The sequence below is a fragment of the Lepidothrix coronata genome, unplaced genomic scaffold (assembly GCF_001604755.1).
Source record: "Lepidothrix coronata isolate B3197 unplaced genomic scaffold, Lepidothrix_coronata-1.0 Scaffold29, whole genome shotgun sequence".
NCBI lineage: Eukaryota > Metazoa > Chordata > Aves > Passeriformes > Pipridae > Lepidothrix > Lepidothrix coronata.
In genome coordinates this window covers 3,534,025-3,553,817 of record NW_016690209.1, presented here as the reverse complement: position 1 = coordinate 3,553,817, position 19,793 = coordinate 3,534,025, and the positions used below count along the sequence as shown (strand labels likewise).

Here is a 19,793-nt window from a genome sequence, read left to right as displayed (position 1 = left end):
GATGTGCTCTGGGCATTGCTCAGAACATCAGCTATGCTGCAAGACTTAAGAAAGGTTTAGGAGAGCAGGGGTTAGTGCTACTGTACCAGTTACACTCTGGGGTGTTGGATGCACACTTGCCTGGCTGTGGGAATGTCTGCAGGCAGGTCACCCAAGACAGCAGAGCAGTATCAATCATACTGCTTGAGTTTCAGAATACATTGCAGGGTCCTGTTCATATAGTACAAAAATTACCTTCCTTGGCCTTTTCCTGGGCTCCCCAAAGCTTTACAGGGGACCCTGTAGGTAGAATTGAACCCTGACCAGCGGTGGTGTTGCTGCTAATTCTTGGTGTTAATTGTTTAGAAGCAGTCCGTGGGTTCAGACTGGGGATGGAAAGCACAGCTTGCTGGCTATAGGATTTGGTGTGGCTTTTTCCCCCCTTGGCTTTGTGCCAAACAAAAATTAGGCACTAGTTATATATTTTGCAACAGATCATTTTCATGCCACTGTATTAAATTATCAGAAAATACTCTGTGCAAGGGAATTGTTTCAAAGCCTCCTCCTCCTTTCTTCCTCTTCCCAACTAACAAGACAGTAAAATAAAGACCTCTGACTTTACATCTTCCCTCTTTTAAAAACGGCCACTTCTTACAGGAAACACTTCAAAGTAAAATGTTATTGTAAGATGGTAGAGAGGCATGAATAAAGCTTGAGATGTTTGGAGCTTGCAGGGTGGATGCAGGGCTGGACAAGAAGCTGTATTGTGAAACAGCAAGCAGAAAAGTGATGTGTTGACTTGGCTACTGTAATGTGTTTCTGTTTTCCCAGTCCTGATCCTTTTGCCAGTGATCATAGATGGCAAACTTACCTTATTGTTGATATTTATATATTGTTCCTTTTTTCTACTGAAGTGGTTTATAAAATATTTGTCGCTATTGGAAAACAGCATTTAAGGTGCTTGTGATTTCTGGTCAGATTTTTTTTAAAACTATTATGATGAGATGGAAAACATGATAAATTTAAGTGTTTTGCTTTTTAGAAATGGAAACAATTATTTTTATCTTAATTTTTACCACTTTATATCATGAGTTGATCTTTGTTGATATGGCAGAGTGAGATGTGATTAGTTTATGTAGTCAGCTTTATTTTTATGTTGTTAGAGCAGTGCTGCAGTGTATCTAAACACTTTAGTTTGTATACAAAATGAGGAGGTAAATGTTTTATGGATAGAACAAATCTGATTTGCGAGAAAGCCTCAATGTGGGATGCATCAGTGCTTCAAAGCATGAACTATAAAAGTTTAATGCTCTCATAGGAGTTCTGAAGTCCAGGGGAGTGAGAGTCATGGGGAAGTAGGACTTAAGTTGTAGGATCCTGCTTTTGCCATGGTGCAGTATTGTTGGGAAAAGCCTAAGGGCAGGAGAGGGAACAATGCAGCCTCTAGAGATTCCCAAAAGGAAGGGGTAGTCTCAACTGATAAGTGTAGACTACCCAAACATGGAGAACTCTGCATAGCTTGTGTTCAGTTTGTCATTTTAGGATGATGCAAGTGAAATAATAATGTTTCCTGCTTTTGTATTCTTTGTGTTTACATAGCCTTTGGTATTTTAACACTATATATTTGTTTTAAGACAAACAGATCAGATACACTTGGATTTTATTCCGGGAAGAGTTGGACAGTTTGTTTTCTTTAACTCCTCTGGCCTACCTTTATCCAGAAGGCAGATGGCAGATGATCTGGGTAACTGAGTATGAGGCTGACAGTCACTCTGATGTGATCTGTACCAGTGACTTCTTCAGTGTTTTAATTGTGAAGAAGAGGAATTTAGTGAAACATACCTGCTTGTTAATTCTTGCATAGGAAAGCTTAAAAGGGTTTTGTTTACTCTTTAACCCATTTTATCTTTGTCTTATTCAGTCTTCCAGGGAGAGGAGAATGAGAGTCCCTTTCAGTGAAAGGGAAGTAACAGAAATCTTATTATAATCAGAAGAAGCCACAGACTTTCAATTAAGTCTTTTTGGTTTGTAAAAGCCTTTAGCTGCAGGTCTGAAACTGGAAACAAAGCTGTGTGTCTTTACTGACCAAACTGGAACGTGTTGGAGAAGTCTCTTGGCATCTGGCAAAATTAATCAACTTCTAATGAGGATTATAACTGTACATTCAGATTACACAAATACATTCATTGTTTCAAGGAATACAGTGTGACATCTTGCATTGGTTCTTTCCCTGCCATTGTTTTCTCTTTGTTCTAGACTAGTTATATGCATGAGCTTTTATTTACTTTGGAATGTAGGGCTCAGAGCCTTTTATCACTTGAGAGCTTTTGAAAATCTTAGAAGTGTTTCATCTTCCTCCTATAAACTGGAATGTCTACACAGATAAGTAAATTAATGATTGGTGCAAACCTGACATAGTTCCTTCAGCTCAGCCCGTACCCTACTGAAAACTCCAAAGTTAATCCTTCAGGAAGTTGCTTGCTCCATAAGGCCTAAAATAGTGCCTGTAATAAGCCTATAAGCTTCTATATAAAGATTTCAGATCACTGAATCACAATGTGCATGAGAAGAGAGAGAGAAACCAATCTACTATGTTCTCCCCCTCTAATTGCAGAAAAATATTTTCCTTCTCTAGGACTGTACACACAAAGGTTTTCTAACTGGCTAACTGGACATATCAAGCAGTGAGAATTATAACTGATTTGGTTGTTTGACCAAGTCCTTGAATTTGCTTTAAAACTACTGTTCAGCAACTGAACTTTCAAATTAAGTAATCAAAAATGCTGAGATTCTTTGAGCCTTTAAATGAAGCTGACTAATTATTTTTTTATGGCAAAAACTTCCTGTTGGATTTTTAGGGAATATTGATATTTGTCTTGCAGAATAAAGGGCTCATTTGTTGTGTGGGGTTTAATGAATTTGAAAATGAGTTGTCAGTACCTGTGTAGGGCATTTGTAAAGAGGAAGAAGCTCCTAATTTTTAAGAGCATGATGTTGTTTTTCAGATTGGAAAGAACCTTGATACCTGGATGCAAGGAATCTGAGCTGTGGCATGTGTTGACATGAATGATTAAAAACGGACACTTTAGCAAGCTGTCGTTCCTATTTTTGTACCTAGCTTCCCATTTTAAAATGAAAAGGCCTCCTCTTCTTCTCTGCAGGACAAAACTCTTCTTTTTCCATTGGAGAAAACAGCGTGTCTCCTGGGAATGGACATTGATAGTAAACACCATGGTGTCATGCCCAAGCAAAATTATGGGAGTTGCTTCTCTCCTGACTATTGTTTTTGCCATGTTGATGGTTGCCTAGAGAGGCAAAGGGGAAGTGAAACAAAGGCAGGCTTCTTAGCAGTTGTATGTAGGCATCTTTATCAATATGAAGAAAAAAATCTAATGCTCCATGGTAATATTAAGTCAGTGCTGAGAATTGGCCAGAACTCTGGGACTCCTGGCTCCAGCTTGGAAGACAGAAAGCCGGAAGAGCTCTGGCAAGTGTTGTGTTCCTTGGGCTCCAGTGCCCCAGGTTGTTCAGTTGTGCCTTTACGAGGTTTACGGTCCTTACATTACTTTGCCTTGAAGTCTGATGTTACATACAGCAACCTAGAAAAAGATTTAGGAGAGTAATGCCTTTGCTTTCTTATACCAGCTTGCAGCGATACGGATTTTTCCACAATAGGAAAACAGTGTAGAAGAACAAGACTTTCTGTGAAGCACTATAAAAAAATCAGACGTGCCTCTTGTGTGCTGGTGAACAGCTTTATGGCATCAGCCTCTCTTCTCAGTGCCTTGACTTCTGCTTGGCACTGGGGTTTTTTAACTGTGTTTGCATTTGAAAATTGATAGTAGTATGGCCTAATGTGATGTGGTTAGGAAGAGTTTTACTCTTGGAGGATATAAGATAAGTGATTAATACATTTTTCTAGATGCCTGTAAGTTTTCTGATAGGATCTGAACTAAAGGCTTGCAGCGTACAGAACCCAAGATGGTTTAGTACTGGCTTCATGAAATGCATTTTCTACCACTTTTGAGATTAGCTGAATTTCTTGCTTCTCTCTTTCTCAGGGTGACTTAAAGGCTGGGATTTTGTTTGGTTGACTTTGCTTGGTTTTTTTTGTTTGGTTGGTTTGCTGAGTTTCGTGTTTGGTTTTTTGTTGATTTTTGGTTTTGTTTAGTTTTTTTAAGGTAATCCTTTCATTTGCTTTTCAAGGCACTTATTCTATTAGTCTTTGAACTCCATTATCTTCCTCTCTGCAAGACTGCTGAGTCCTTATGTCCATGACTGTGCTGTAATTTTTAATTACATAGACAGCCAGAACATTGACTAAGTATCTTCTAATGTATTTTAAATAATTAAACAACAAAAACAGAGTACTTGTCCACTGTTCTTCTAAATTGTGTTCCTTCCCGTAGTGCTTGGATGTTGCAGATCAGCTTTGACTTTTGTTTGTCTGGCTTTTCTGTAGTTTAAAAAGAAATTAAATATGCCAGATAAAAGTTTTTGTGATAATGAGAAAAGTTGAACAAGGTAACTGTGTAAGTTATGGAGTGTATAGAGGCCACAGAGCTGGCCAGGTGGTTGACTTGGCATGGGCCAGATTCTGAAAGAACTGGGAGCATTTTGCTCCCGGAAAAGGAATCCCTTTTTGTTTCTTTTGTGTTAAATGGGAATTTCTCCTGTAAAAATGTCCTTGTGTTCTACTACCAAGTGACTGCAAAGCTTATATTGATTATTATTTAGGCTGCTATCTTTATGAAAGAAGCTGGAAGGTATAAGAATACTCTCACTTCACAGCCAGTACGTAAAAATATATTTTACAAATTTGTGTTACCTAAAGATGGTGCTTTAGTCCTGAGCCTCTTGCCTCGCTTGTCAATACCACACAAAGTGTTGTCCTTAGTTACCATACAACAAACTTGTGCTTTCTTACAGTAGCTTGCAGTGACTCTGATTTTGTCTTGCTAATGAAGGTGACGTCTCTGTTCAGATCTGTTCTGGTAGAAACAGTTGCTAAAACAAGATCTCTGCCATCCATTCTGTTGTCTTGTTTCATAGTTGTGCATCTCTCTTCATCTTTCTTTTTGCTCTGTCTTTCTGCTTTCCAAGGCTGCTACCTGAAGTCTCAGCTTGTTTGCTTTGTCCGTGGACAATGTCTTCTTACACTTAGTGTGTTAATTGGAATGTTCTTGCATTCTTGCTGATGTGTTTCTGTCTATGGAGAAATTTCCTTTCTCTGTAGGAAGACTGGGGTTTTGATTAGTCACTTGTCCTTTTGCTTGAGGTTTATTGTTGCTGACTAAATTCAGTAACTGGAACATGTTGAGCTTCTATTTACAGTTACTAGAATTGAGAAATCAGTATACTGGCTTGAGAAGATACATCTTTGTTGGGTGAGACTTCTTCAAGGTTTATTTCCTGTTTGTGGAGTCTAAGCACTGATTACAGAGAGTCCTTGAAATTGTTCTCTGTGGGACACTAAGGGCAAATTACTCCTCATGTAAGACAGATTGCAGACTGACAGCTGTACAAGAACAGGGTCAAACAGAAAAGAAGAAAGTTACCGCTTTCTTTTTTCTAGATGCTGTGAGGCAGCTGCCATGTTTCTTCTGGAAAGGGAAAATTTAAGTTGTTGCTGAAATTAGATGTTTGTTGCCTGCTATATGAACATTTTTTGTTTAATTAATGTGGATTTTTTTAAGTATCAAGGAAGTTTTCAAAGATGACTTCTTGCTCTCTGACTGCTGGGCAATAACCCCTCAAGAACTGTACTGTACCTGTTTGCCTCTTGGTGTTATTCCTCAGGAAGGCTGGTTCCTGCATTGCAAATGATACTTTTAAGTTTTTTTGCTGTGATCACTCTGTGCATGGATGTGGTCGCACCTTTACCTGATCTCAGAGCACCTGCTCTAGGTTAAATAAGGCACTGGTCTGTGATGTTTTCAGCTATGTAGCTGGAAGTTTTGGAGGGTTTGGTGATTTTTTGATGCTACTCCCTCCCTGTTTGAGCTTCAAAGTAATCTAGGTCTTATTAAAAGCTTTTGATTCTCAAACATTTTTAAGAGTAGATATCTTTCATAGCTATAGCAGTCCATCAATTCTGGTTTTTAAATACAGAATCCTCCTAAACTAATTTTGGTTGCCTAAAGAGGAGTGAGAGAAGTTATAGCTTTTTCTGACTTAAATGGCTACTGACTATCACCAAAAAGGAGAGGAAGAAGACAACTTTTACAGTAAGTACCACAAATGTATTTTTAATGCTTTCTCCTGGAACTCTCTGGCAGTTGCTCTGTTTGCAGCTTGCATATGTTTTAAATTAAATATATAAAAATAGATGTTAAAATGGACACGTTATCTTTAGTACTTTCTGTTCTGCAGATGAAAAAAACCTAAGCCTTTCGCTGTACATAATTTTAGAATGCTGAAAACATGAAAAATGAAAACAAAGCCCAAGCTGAAAATCTTACTAGAAATGGAAACTATTGAAAAAATGGTGATCTAGGTGTTTGCTGTAAGAACTCCAGTACTTTGGGGAAATCTGGTTTCTTTTCCCAAAGAGGGATGGTCTGGAACTGTCAGAAGCTTCTGATTTCCCAAATGACAGACTTCGGTAGCCCTTATAGGTTGTAAGGACCGATTCTTTCTTTGAATTTTGTGCTCATATAGAAGTCTAGAGCAGGTTGGAGAGCATGCAGATTGAGAGCTGTAATTCTGTGATTTTATTCTATGATTCTGTGGCTCCAATCTTATGCCAATTAGTCCAATTAAATATTTTTGAGCTAAGATAAACCACAGTGAACTGTTGTCTCTGCTGCCTCTTAAAACACTTGCTCTTATTTTCACTTGAAATAGCTATTCTGTCTGTGATTTTTGTACTTTCTGTGAGCTACATGGGATGAGGGAAAGCTTTTGCTGAAGTTTCCGTAGTCATAAAAAAGGAAGTCTGTTCATGTAAGTTATAGGGATGTTCCAGGCACTGCCTGTCCAGTTTTACTCGTGATCATTGATCATCTATCATTCTGATTTTATTAAATATTTCATTTTCTTAGCATGAAAAGATAAAAGGGCAGTTTTCTGCAACAAATCTGACAATACTGGGCTTATGCATGTGTGAGTATAATGGATATGGAATCCAGGTGGGTGAGAGATTCTGCCTGCCCCTACAGAAAAGAGATGATTTCTGCACACGGAATGTTTAATCATGCCTTGTGGAACGTGCATGTACAACCGTCTCTGGGAGCAAGTGATTCTTCTTGTGTCTTACATACCCTGAGAGAACAAGAAAAGCTCGTATGTGGATACTCAGTCTCAGCAGAGGAATGTATCTGTAGGAGGGAATGCAGTGAGTTTGTGGGCTGGTCTGTGGACAGAGATTTAAATTAAAACCAACGACCTTGCATCCTCCTGCTACTTGCATTGTAGACCATCAACCTACAGAGTTTTGTCTTCTTGCCATAGTGAATGTTATACACAGTGTTATGCACAATGTTATATATAGTGTTTGTACAGAAATGCTTTTCTTACAAAGATGTGCTTTGAAGAGACTGAAGATGATGAGAACTGAAGTCACATACTCAGACTGATTTAGGTTTTATTTATTTCCCTCTTCCTTCGGCTACAGTTCTGCATGAGTCATTTTTCATGGAATGAAGTTGTGGTTGCCACCATGGCAACCATGAGGTTGGGGTTAAAGTAGAGAAGTCTTTGGAGGAGAGGAATTAATATAAATTTATAAGGTATTGCTTGCATAAATAACAGAAAACAATAGTATTTATACCCTCTTATAGCACAGTTATCTAGAATAATACATACAGCAATGCTATATACAGACACAGCTGCAGTTCCACTATACGTAGCTGACTTGTTCTTCTGTTTTATCAGCTTCGTTCTCAGTGAGCAGCAAGGTGTCCAGCAGAATGGCTGATGATGCCTGCATGGGTGAGCTCCTCAGCCTCATTGGGCTCTGGTACATAATGGGGTTAATCCCATTTCTCATCCCGTTCATGACAAAGAGCTTGGAATTTTCTGCCACAGAGCTTCTGAAAGAGATCCTGCTGGAGCGCTTCCGCAGGGCCTTGATAGGCTTTATGGTCTGGTAGTTGCAAGTGATATACCTGCTGAAAGCCTCCCTAAATGTTTTGTTGAAGAGTGTATATACAAGAGGGTTCACTCCTGAGGATAGATATCCTATCCAAACAAATATCTCCAAAAGCTTTTGGAAAACCTCCTTTTTGCAGGAGTTGCACAGAACTGAACTTATGTTTGTTATGAAAAATGGGCACCACATCAGCAGGAAAAGAAAAAATACAATCCCCAGAACTTTTGATGCCCTTTGCTCATTGGTTATGGTTTGCATGGACTTCCTCCCAATTGTAGATGTCCTGCAGAGAGGCATGTCACTGGACAAAGTCTGGTCCTTCCTGGAGCCATTTAGCATGGCCACCTTCTCTGGTGAGGAGGCGGGCGTTGTGTCACGCTGGAATACTGTGGACACCGTTGACCAAGTGAAACGCTGGGGCGGTTTGTGGATCAAATAGGCCTTCTTGCGCAGCACTTGGATTGTCAGAAAATAGGTGACAATCATGATAGCGAGGGGAACGAAGAACGCAGCCACTGAGCCAAACAGAATGAAGTCATGAAAGCGATCAGGCATCAGGACGCACGTGATGTTTGTGGAGTTGCCGTTTCCGTCTTCAATGCCTCTGATAGGGACCGGGATTGCAATGCCTACAGGAGAAAAAACAAGTACTTCAGCATATGGTAATTGCTTGCGATCTCTTCATTGGGTCTGAAGCCTCGGGGTTTCTAAAGAAAGGTATTTCCTGAGCTCTGGAGCAGGCACAGGGTGACAGACACCACGTGAGTCGAACAGTACTTGTAAGACTTGGCAAGCTGAGCTTTAAGAGTGCCCTTTCTAAGGAGATTGGGCCTAACCCTTAGTGATTGAGGAAGTGGTATAAAGTGGCCAACTTTTCAAGTGTAAAACACATGAATTGCTTTGACTCTGGTTGTTGGAATTAGTATGGCTTTCTTCTCCAGTGAAATGTATTTCCATAATGCCATCTTTTTTTTTTTCTCCAGAGTAACCTTTGCACTTTTTGAAGGGCAGTTTTGTAAATACATAAATCTTGTCTTTCCTTCTTAAATTAACCAAGTGACTGGACACAGACAGCTGATTTTTTTCACTCTGCTTGACTCTTTCATATATACAAGTAGTTAAATAGTTGCCAGAATTATGCAGTATGTGTTTGAGATGGATTTGTTGTTTAAAGTCTCCTGCATATTTAGGAGTGTTTAAATGAGGATGGCTAGCTCTGTAATTCACCACTCGTTTAAAAAAATGTTAGCAGTCTTGTCTTTTAAATGAATTTTTTATAACCACTAAATTACAGTCAGCACTTCATTTGCCAGCAGTCTGACATTACAACAAAAACAACAGGTTCCTTGCTGTCTGGTGAAGGTTATTTGTGCTGTTTTCTGATACCACTTAATGAGATCTAGGGATTTACTGTATTCCTCTGCTGCTCTGCTTACTGAAGTTGGTTGAAGGCAGTGAGAAAAATGGGTTACCCTCTGGCAACTTGATCCCTTTCTCAATTAGAGGCACACCTTCAGATACAGCAAACATTTAATATAAGGATTGAACCAAATTAACTTTTGATTTGGAGAATCTGGCTCAGCTGCAGAGTAGGTTTGTGTTAGGTAAAAAGAAATTGAAGAGTACAGCAGTGGTTAATGGCAATAAATCAGACATTAAAAGGTCAACTTGTAAGTGTCTTGTCACACTAAGTTTTCCTTTTTTTTAAAGTCAGAAATTTTGGGTTTAGGCACATTTGCCTCAACCACGAAGGTGGATGTACCCATTCTCCTATGCATCGTATCCCTTAATAAAGAGAATAATTTTGTTTTCTCTTGCACAGAGCATACAGCACTATGGCTGCCTGCAGTGTGCCTTAAGTTATTTGAATTAAATGTTTCCACATTTGGCAGATTTATTGTTTCAAAGACAGGTGAAGTGTTGCCTGCACATCACAGAGATGCTAATATCATAAAGGTTTGTACATTGTTATCCTTTATATAACCTGTTCAGGGTTTGTTGTTTTGGGGGGGTTTTTTGTTAGATAATAATCTTTCTATATGCTGTATTGGCAGTGTGTCTTAGTCTTCAGTGTGGATGTTCCCAGCCACTCATTTAGATTTCAGTGTTTGGTATAAGTAACTAAAACCTTTCCGTACTTGCTTCATGGGGCAATTGTAAGGCACAGATTTTACCAGCATCTAATCAAGGCTTAAAACTGTGTTTGGGACAGAATATACCACCACAGGAACATGAATCTTGCTTTCCTGGGAGACCTGTTATGCACATGGATATAGTCTTCTGATTTTGGAACTTTCAGGACTGTGAAGAAAAGTGATGATTATCCTGACTCAGTCCTTGGCCTTTCTGGTGAGCCTGATAAGGAGCAGCAGTTCAGGCAGATTTCTATGATGTATCTATATGTGATCCAAGAGGTGGACTTAGGCCAGCCTGGGTGTTGGGGTCTGCTAATCAATAATACTTGACTAAATTTTCCATTTTGCCCAGCTTTCACCTATTGTTTTAGACATGAAAAGCTTCTGTGTTCCTTTTCCAGTCTCCGTGTCTCACATACCTATTGAAATGAGCCAAACCACGATGATTTTGATGATTGTTGTAGCCCATGAATTGTACTGACTAGCCTGGATTGGCTTTTTTATCGCAATATAACGGTCTAGTGAGATGGCACAGAGGTGCATGATGGAAGCTGTGGAAAAGAGGACATCGAGGAACAGCCAGATGGGACACAAGGCAGTTGGTAAAGGCCAGGTATTGTCTGAAAGAGAACAGAAAACTCATTAGAATCTGAGCTTTTTGAGAATTTTCAGTGTGGCATCAGTGCCTTTGAGAAGTTCATAGTACTACAGGAACTGAGCTTTGCCACTGCCTCAGCTGGATTCTGTCTTAGATTTTAGTTAGCTCTTAACTGCCAGGGTTGCTGCCATCGTATTGACCATCATATTGCCTTTCCCTGTCTTTTTGTCCCTTTTAGATCAGAAGTTCTTTGTGGCAAGGACTCTGGATTAAAAAGTTTATGAAAAATGAGTTCTTGCAAGCCTGCTGCTAAATGATTCTTTTCAGCTGTTTCTCCTTGATAGTCCTATGATTCAAGGTTTTATTAAATGGAGAAGATAATGGGTCATAACCAGTGTATTAGTCATTGTAAAATCACGGTTGAACCTTAGTGGTGATTTTGAAGAGTCTAGTTCACACAGTTTTAAAATGAATTTGCTGTATCACTTGAGCAGATACAGTTGAGCACTACAGTGGCAAAGCAGGGCTGTTCTGCTTCAGTAATGATTTTATAAAAATTGAATGCTTTCATGAGTGTCCTTTTTTTTTTTTCTTCTCCCAAGAGCAGTGGCTTGGATTTTAAGTCTGACATTCTGTTTCTTACAGTAGTTATCCATCTTTAATGTTAATCTTTATAGCAAACATAGGGTCTGTCAACTGCATGGTGCCCGAGGTAAAGGTTTCATAGTGTTCAGCTTTCCAAAAGGCTCGTATTTTTGAGAGCTGTGTCTCCCCTATCAATATCTACAATACCAAATGAAACTCTGATTATTTTTTTCTTAATTGGTTTATTTTCACTCGTTAGTATTGCAATCCAATGCTAGGAGTGTTCATTTTGATGTGCACTTCAGTGTTGTGTGTCTATGAGGATGTTCTGTAGTCCTCAGGAAGAATGTGTGAACAAGGAAGATTTTTCTGTTTTTAATGGTAGAAGTTGATCTACTAAATATATTCTCCTCCCTTATAAAATTCAGCCATGCTCAGTCAGTAGGCACATTAATAATATTGCCAGAGAAATCAGTTCTTTGTTGAATGATCATTAAGGGGGAAAAAAAGAAGACATTTCTAATAAATCAGATTGGTTTTAATTTCCTTGCTCGGAATAAATAGATCTGTGTGCTGAGAGTGCCAAATGAGCTGGACTTTTGTAATGTCCAGCCTTACCGATGTGGTAACGTTGCAGTAGTTTGAGACAAAACATTTTTTCACAATATGACTGATAGAAATTATAATGGTGTTGCCTTGGCTTGAATTATAAACTCCAGAGTATTGAAAATTTTATAAAGACACACATAACAAGTATTTGTCTACACTGTTACCTACGCTGGGAAACCTTCAGCCCTGAACTGATCCTCAGCCATCCCAAAGCAGAGGACTTCAGCTGAGGATGATGTAGGCAGCGAGGCAGAAGGTAAAGAGGCAGTCTGTTTTCAATTTATTAACCAGGTAGATTTTAGTATCTACCATACCTATTTCCTAAAAATAAATTTCATTGTTGAAATTATGCTTCAGAAAAATTACTCTTGTCAGGCAGGTATGAGAAAGTGGTAATTAGTATATTAGGAAACACTCATCTTTAATTTTGATGTCTGCACTTTTAGCTGGCAGTAAGGTGTGGTGCATTTCTGAAATGGATTTCCTTTAAAAAGGAAAGCCAAAAGTATTCTGGCTCATATAACCAGCTCTAATAATAATAATAATAATAAAACAGTTAAAAGAAATAACTGATTTGATGGGCTTGAAATGTTTTTGCTCACTCCAGAAAATTAAGACAACTTCTTCTGAGTTTGTGATGAAGGATTAGTTCAGATAAAACATGAACAATGGGAAGTGTGGTCTACAACTTGAAGGATGGCAGATAACACAGCTGGACTTCCAAGTGAGCAGCTGATACTTCTTTTAAAGAGTACGTGGGTGCCACTCCCTTGATTATAACTCCTTTGTGTTCTGGAGAATCACAGTGTGATAAATTCTTTCATTTTTTAATTAATTTACTGTTTAAAGAAGAAAACCCTTGATTGCCTTGCAACAAAAGGCCCTTTTCCTTTATTTAAATATAGTTACATATAAACACTGATCTGATGCAAGCAACGTTGTATGTTTTTAAGTTGTAAGACCTTTTGTGAGTTGACAAGTGCAACTAAACAGAGCGACCTTATATTTTCTTTATTTTTGTCTAGTTTTGATCTGGGTGCTCAAAGCAGTCAGTTATCATGTTCATGATTATGGCATTATGTCCTACTATATTTGCATGTATGAGATGATGTTTCTTTTCCAAACAAAATCAAAGTAGACTTTAAATGCAGTAACTGATAAGAACTGATAAGGACTGAAGATGATGGTTATTATTTAAATGAAACAAATATCATGAAACTGATACATCAAAGTCCAGAAGAGTCACATAGTTGTCTAGGATTCAATCTGTGGTGTATTTTGCTATAGCTTACTTTGATTTGTTGGTTACACCTGTGTTAGAAACTCTGTGCCTGGTGTTTGAGGGACTGCTCTGGGTTGAGTTATTGTGCTTTCCTGGTGCTGGTGCCAGTGTCTATCACAGTTGGCTTAGGAATGGGTAAAAGATGGAATATTAATTTCCCTTTAGGACTCAGAAAGCATCTCTGACCCTTGAATGTGATAGTGACGTGCTTGGTTGTTGTCCTACTTTATAACTCAGAAGGTATATACTTCAGTATACTACTATATACTCAGAGTATGTCCTGCAAGAGGTGATGCAAAGCCATTAGCAGGTCATGCTTAGTTTGGACTGTTACGAGTTCTGATTCTCCTGGTAGAGATCCACATTGTCGGAGCAGACCAGGGCATTTACTGGGCTGACTGGGATTCTCTGTCCCTGAGATTCTCTTGGGAATTGAAATGCTGATGTATGATTGGATTTTTTAAAATTTACTTTTAAATGCCATGGTTACCCAACAAATGTGCCTGCCTGAAAACTTGTCTGATTTCTCCAACTGTCAGGTGGTATAAGTTAAAAAGAAATTCCTTTTTCCTACAAACTTTGCCTCATATCCTCCAAGTACTTCAACAGTGCTGCTGTTGCAGATTTTCCTTATTTTGAGTCAAAACAAGATAGAATACATGCTCTAAGATTTGTCTTGCACCTTAAGAGAAATAAGATTAGCTTTTACTGCAACTGTCTACCCTTGATTAATCTTTATTTAAGAAAAGCTTTATTTATAGGAAATACCTTAGAAATGTGTAATCCTTAAAACAAAGTACAGTGTAGAAGAGCTGTTCTTGCTGTAAGCCAAAAGGTTTTCGGAAAGCTTGAGAGAAAGCACTACTTGTGTACATGTGTAAGCATGATTAAGAGAGCTCTTTAAATAGACTTAGAAACTGTTTGTTCTTCTGCTATAAGGGCTGCAGAAATGTGTTACCTGTAAAGAAGGGGCTGTGTTGCTGTTAGATAATAATGCTTTTGCTGAGACGGAAATGGATACTTTCAGCCACCAGCTCCTTTAATCGTAAACTTCAGCGTTCACATCGGGGGGTGTGTGTCTGTAGCTGTGTGTGGTGTTCACAGTCATGTCACTACTGGGCTCTGTGGGCTGCCAAGGCTTTGTGTTTCCAGACTGGTCTCTAGTTTTTTTTAATTTAACTAAAGTAATGGTTTGGTTTTTTAAATTATATTTGTTTTGTGAGAAATAAACCTTTGTTTTCCTACTTATTGTCACTTATCTTTAGATTTGAGATTTCGGAAAGTAGCCCTTGATTAAATAGTTTCCTCTGGTAGTTTGCACAAGCGAGAAGGGAAGATTTGTTGTTGTGGTTCATCATCAGTAATGGGGGAAGATGATTGCTTGTGATAGATTAAAATAATGGTTTGCAGCCTAGGACAAGCAGCATTACCTTCTGATTTTAAGTGGATGACTATCAGGAGTACAGAATATATTTTAAAATATGGTAGATGTACTATCTCCAATCAATCCATTGCCCATCAAGCCAGACTTCTTCCTGGTGCAGGCTTTGCAAATGGGAGGATCTCTCAAGTTTATTTGCTAATTTCACTATCCAGTGAATAGCAACATTTTTGCTTTCCTTCTGTAGTTCTGAGTGTTAGAAATTTGGGTAACTGTTTTGAAAGCTGGATTTCAGAGAATGAAATTATCTCCGAGTGGGCCTGCCTTTTTTTTTTTTTAAGAAATGAGAAGAATTTAGAAAGGAATAAAAGCTATGAAATGTTTATGTATTCTGACACTTGCGCTCCTAAATTAAAATTGCTGTGTGTGCTTGTACCAGAGTATATTTTGGTTGCTCTGCTGAGAATAAATAATGTACTGAGCATGGCATTACACCCGGGAGTGAGTTACAGATTCATTTATTTACTTATTTTTAAGAGAGTCAGCTCTTTGTTACAGAGACAATCTATTTCTGATGATTTTTCTGTAAGTGTACCGATATCTGTAGCAGGTTTTGAACACCCTGTGACACATTAATTTGTGCAGTCGGGATCTTAGTGTGACTGCACTTTATTTCACACCTTTTCCCTCAGATATTCTCCACATAATTAGATATCAATCCCAAATGGGAAGCATAATATTTGTATTCGGTATCTAGAAGCTGCACCCGGCTCTTTCATTATTGTGGAAACATTCCTGTGTGGAAGTGCCAGGATTTAGTTTGCTGTCTGGCTATCAATGACTATTCTTTGTTCAAGTAGTTATCTGGTTAATGTAGCTTCAAGATTTAGACTTGTCATGTATTTAAATGTCTGTTCTAGCTTCATTCCAGTAACTCCTCGTGTTTTGCTCACACTTTGAACTCCTAAAAACACCTCAGCATCTTCTCCCAGCCGGTGAAGAGGCAAAGCAGTTTTCTGGTTGGCTGCCAAGGAGAGACTTGTGTGTGAGAAATTTGAGTTTTAACCACTGTTATGTGGAAGGTGGGTTGCAGTCTTCGTTAATTAGAACTGATTTTACTACCTTCTGATAAATTTCCTGCATCATGAAAGATGTTTTTGTTTGACTTCTGAATTAAGATTCCTAGCATGCTTTAAACTGTTGTAGCCAGGGCATAGCACTGGATTAATTGAGAGATTAAGGAGCAATAGTCTCTTTATAAAGTTATAAAGAAAAGATTGGTTAGTCTAGCAGAAGAAAATAATTAAAAAAAAATCCAAGCCATAAAAACTCCTCCTCCACCAAAAAAAGAACTCCACAAAATCCAGAATTTGCCTTCCCTTTATGTTGATTGCAAGTCCATACTAGTACTTGTTGTGATTAGTAGTTTTATTATTAACGAGACCTTTAGCAGGAATTAAGCAGTTACAGTATCTGTGTGTATATATGTAAATGCATATCTGCTCCTTGCCTCCTTACACATACTTAACATATCAAGGTTTTCTATGAGTAGCTGGGTTTTTTGAGTTAAAAGTTACTGTCTTAGTTATGTACATTCAGTTTTCTTTTTAGAAACTGTTGCTTGAAAAAACCATTTTATTGTCTCAACACTGAATTCTGAGCTCCAATTTATTTACATTTCTGTTTAGGGAGAAGCAGTCTGTATTACACAGAAATTCATTCTCAAGGCATTTAGTGAATAAACACATTTGTTAATAAAGTGATACCAGTTTTCTGCAGCAAACAAAAGCTACTGATCGCCTTTCTGAAATAAAGTTTATGATTGTGTTTGCTTGTTGCTCTGGCAACTCTTAGAGCCTGGCCTAGGAAAAATGAACTCCTGCAGCCTTTCATTATCTAGGGCCCAGTGGTATCTGTCTATACCTTAAAGATAATTATGTAAATCTGTAAGTTTATTGAAAAACCTGTCTTATTGGGTTTTTTCCATTTATGATATGAAAATAAACCATTTAAAATGTATTCTAAAAGAAACCTTAGGAGTAAAAGAGAGAGACTTTCCCATGGAGCTGCCTCTGGTTAATTGTCAGAAGCAATATCTGAAGTAAAGCTGGGCATGAGAGACTTTGGAAAAATCATGCTTATTCTGTAAGGACTAGTGGGAAAGAAAATGTCACACCCAGTGTACATTCAGGTAGAAAAAAACCCCTATTTTATTTCATATGAAACAGACTAAATGACAAATCTGAATTTCAAACATTAGGTACATGGATTGAGGCTTCTATGGCTTGACAGATGAGTTAATTCTTTGTGATGCTTTACAGACCCGCTGCTTTCCCAAGGGTGGGAGAAAACAGATTTCTCTGAAACTGGTACTGGTAAAGTTTGTTGTCACTGATGGTGCCAGGGACCATCTCTGCTCATGGAGCTTGGAGTCAATACCCAAGTAAAATCAGGTGCCTGACTCCTAGAAAGTTCAAAACCTGTTCAGTGTCCTGAACAGATACTTAGTCTTAATTTCAAGTTTTTTAAGAGAAGACTGCCTACAATTAGTATGATATCCAATACAAAAATACCAGCATTGTGTTGATGTTGTTAAAAATTATATTACACTGTACAAAATCTAATTTCCTGTGTCCAGCTCCTATTTAAATCAGTTCTAAGTCTCGGGTGATTTTGGAATGGTTTGTTTCAAAGGAAGGAATATGCACAGTAGTTGTACTTCTCATAAAAGCATTAAGCTCTATTAAGGTGAGAGGGAGAAAAGATTTAGCAGCTGTTATGCAAGTGATTTTTAAAATTGTAATGGTGGAAAGCAAACAGTTTTTCTGTTTAAATTAGACCTCCCCAAATTGTACCCCATATGCAAGCCCGATGAAACAAACATGCTGTACTTACCAAATAATATTATGAGGAGGGCAATGGGCATCACAAACAGACCCACGAGCAAATCTGCCACTGCCAAGGACGTCAAAAAGTAGTTGGTAGCATATTGCAACTTTTTCTCCAGAGACACGGCCAGTATGACAAGTATGTTCCCCCCAATGGTGGGGATTATCACCAGGAGGATCAGCAACGCTGCCCAGCGCACTTTGTTTCCTTGTTCATCACTTGGGTCGTCCTGCTTGGGTGCTCCTGTTACTGAGAGAGCCGGCAAAGATCCATTGCCAGCTCCAAACCCATTCAAGAAGTGTAAAGGATGGGACATTTTTGTGTGCAGCAGAATGTGTTCAGGAGCTGTGTTTTGCGCAGGAATCGTGTACGGTGCGAGAGTTCACTGTTCCTCTCTGGTCCAGGATGGTCCTGAAGAAAGGCCAGCATGGTCAGTATAGTGAACTGGTCATCTGCTATTTTGAGATACTGTGACCATGTCCAAGCTGGTATCCAGTTTTATTATCCTGTGCCTTGCTGAGTGCAAAATAGACTTAAAAATGAAAGTCCTGTCTCGTCTCCATCTCTGGTAGGGTTCAGTGGTCTGGTCTCCCCTTTGTAGCGAGGTTCAGGTTTCAGAAGATTATAGGGAAAAATTCAGTAGCTGTGAAAAGTAAGCAGTGCATTAGCTTCCTTTTCTTCTTCTTTCTACAGCAGTAAAAAAGTGATAGATGAATCTCAATGCCAGACAGTTCCGTTTAGATACAGCGTATGTAGATTTGCTCTTTGTGAGTACAAACTGATGCAAAGGCAGATGCTCGAGTTGTGTGTTTGCAACTCCTCCTCTCCCGAGTGTCTTGTCTCCAGCAGCGTGTGCGTAGGCAGGCAGCAGTTCCCATATTTCCCCTTATTAAGAATCCTATTTCTCCACAGAGGGTAACCCAAAAATACCTTCAGAAATTATGTATGAGATTTCCGTTTTAATCTCTACAGTTCCTAATTTATCAGGTGAGGGTCAGGAAGCTGCAGACAATAAAACACTGGTGACAGTCTCAAGGGGACCGTAAAGATTTATCGAACTGAGACATCTAAATTTACCCATTACTTGAAGGGGTGGGGGTGAGTAAAACGCTTGTTTTTGTAATCTGAGCAGGGCTTTTATTAAGCACAGCCTGTTCTCTTCCTTTTTCTTTCTTTCTCTGTCTCTTCTGTGTCTCTCTCAACTCTGCTAACGACTTAAGACTTGCATTTCCCCCTTCAAGCAGACTCAAACAGCTGTTCCGGCGTTAAACTGAGCAAATTCTCAGTTACTGAGAAGATTTGATTTGTTGCAATATTCAGGTGAAGAAAGCCTTACCTCTTTCTCTGCATTTTAGTAGAGTTCACTTTGCATCCAGGAAGATCCTTTGTAATTTTCTTTTTCATCACATGGTGAATTTTGAGAGTTTTTTGCTACTTTCTAGAAAACAAATTGATCGCTTGCTTTTTGCTGTTATAATATTTCTGAAGCTTGTTTATTCATGTGTTTTTGTTTAGCACTTATATTTCTTCTATCACCAAGATTAAGAATTTGTATTTTGGGAAAATAATATTTCTCACCAAAATATTTTCTCCAACTCTGAAATCGAGAGGAATCTTTCTTACCACATTTAAAAAAAGATAGAAATAAGGTTGTGTTCTTTTTTGCTGTCCTTTCTTTTCCATCCTTTGTTGATTTTATTTGAGTGATGAGCAGAGTCTGTGTGCAGTTTTATCTTTGTTCATAAGCAAAGCTCGCAGTTTGCTGCTGCCCTTGTTTGTTGATTGACTCATTCCAGCGTATCCAGCTTGAAAGGCAGGGAAGTGAGTGAGTGAGTGGGGGGTTTGTCTGGAAAAAAGCCAGAGCGGGTTAATTGAGTCAGTGCTCCAGTGCTATAACGTGTGCTCCTTGTGGCTGTGTTGTATCTCTGTGCACTGTGTCTGTGTCTGTCTGTGTGTGTGCTGCTCGCTCTCTGGGCTCTCTTGCTCACTTGCTTTTTGGACAGAAGCACAGTTAACCCTAAAAAGTTCTGCTGCCCTGTAAACACTCCAAGCTTTTTCTTGCCTAATTTTGTAAAAGTATTGTCTAGCACACTGTTTTAAGCATGTGCACTGTTACTTTAAAACTTCCTTCGTGCAGCTGCTTTTTATTACCCGGAGTGTTCTCTTTTGTTACCTTCCAACTTTCAGGCAGATCTGTGTATTGTCTCTATCGTCATCTTATAGTTCTGCATTAAAATGGAAAT

The 19,793-nt window shown here is 38.7% G+C and overlaps 2 protein-coding genes across 2 annotated transcripts in view; one reads left to right on the top strand and one right to left on the bottom strand.

The window, feature by feature from the left end:
* Positions 1 to 19,793, top strand: part of PSMD1 (proteasome 26S subunit, non-ATPase 1) — a 71,608-nt gene that overhangs the window by 19,145 nt on the left and 32,670 nt on the right. The window lies entirely within an intron of this gene.
* Positions 7,563 to 18,346, bottom strand: HTR2B (5-hydroxytryptamine receptor 2B). Its single transcript, XM_017810715.1, has 3 exons — positions 17,557 to 18,346; positions 10,626 to 10,826; positions 7,563 to 8,700 (listed from the first exon to the last, which is right to left on the bottom strand). Exons 1-3 carry the CDS (start codon positions 17,864 to 17,866, stop codon positions 7,820 to 7,822), a joined length of 1,392 nt encoding a protein of 463 aa, XP_017666204.1. The 5' UTR covers positions 17,867 to 18,346; the 3' UTR covers positions 7,563 to 7,819.

Coding starts and splice junctions, on each gene's coding strand:
- HTR2B (XM_017810715.1), bottom strand. CDS start 17,866: ATGTCCCATCCTTTACACTTCTTGAATGGGTTTGGAGCTGGCAATGGA. Junction 10,827..17,556: donor CCTCCTCATAATATTATTTG/GTAAGTACAGCA, acceptor GTTCTCTTTCAG/ACAATACCTGGCCTTTACCA. Junction 8,701..10,625: donor GGTTTGGCTCATTTCAATAG/GTATGTGAGACA, acceptor TTTCTCCTGTAG/GCATTGCAATCCCGGTCCCT.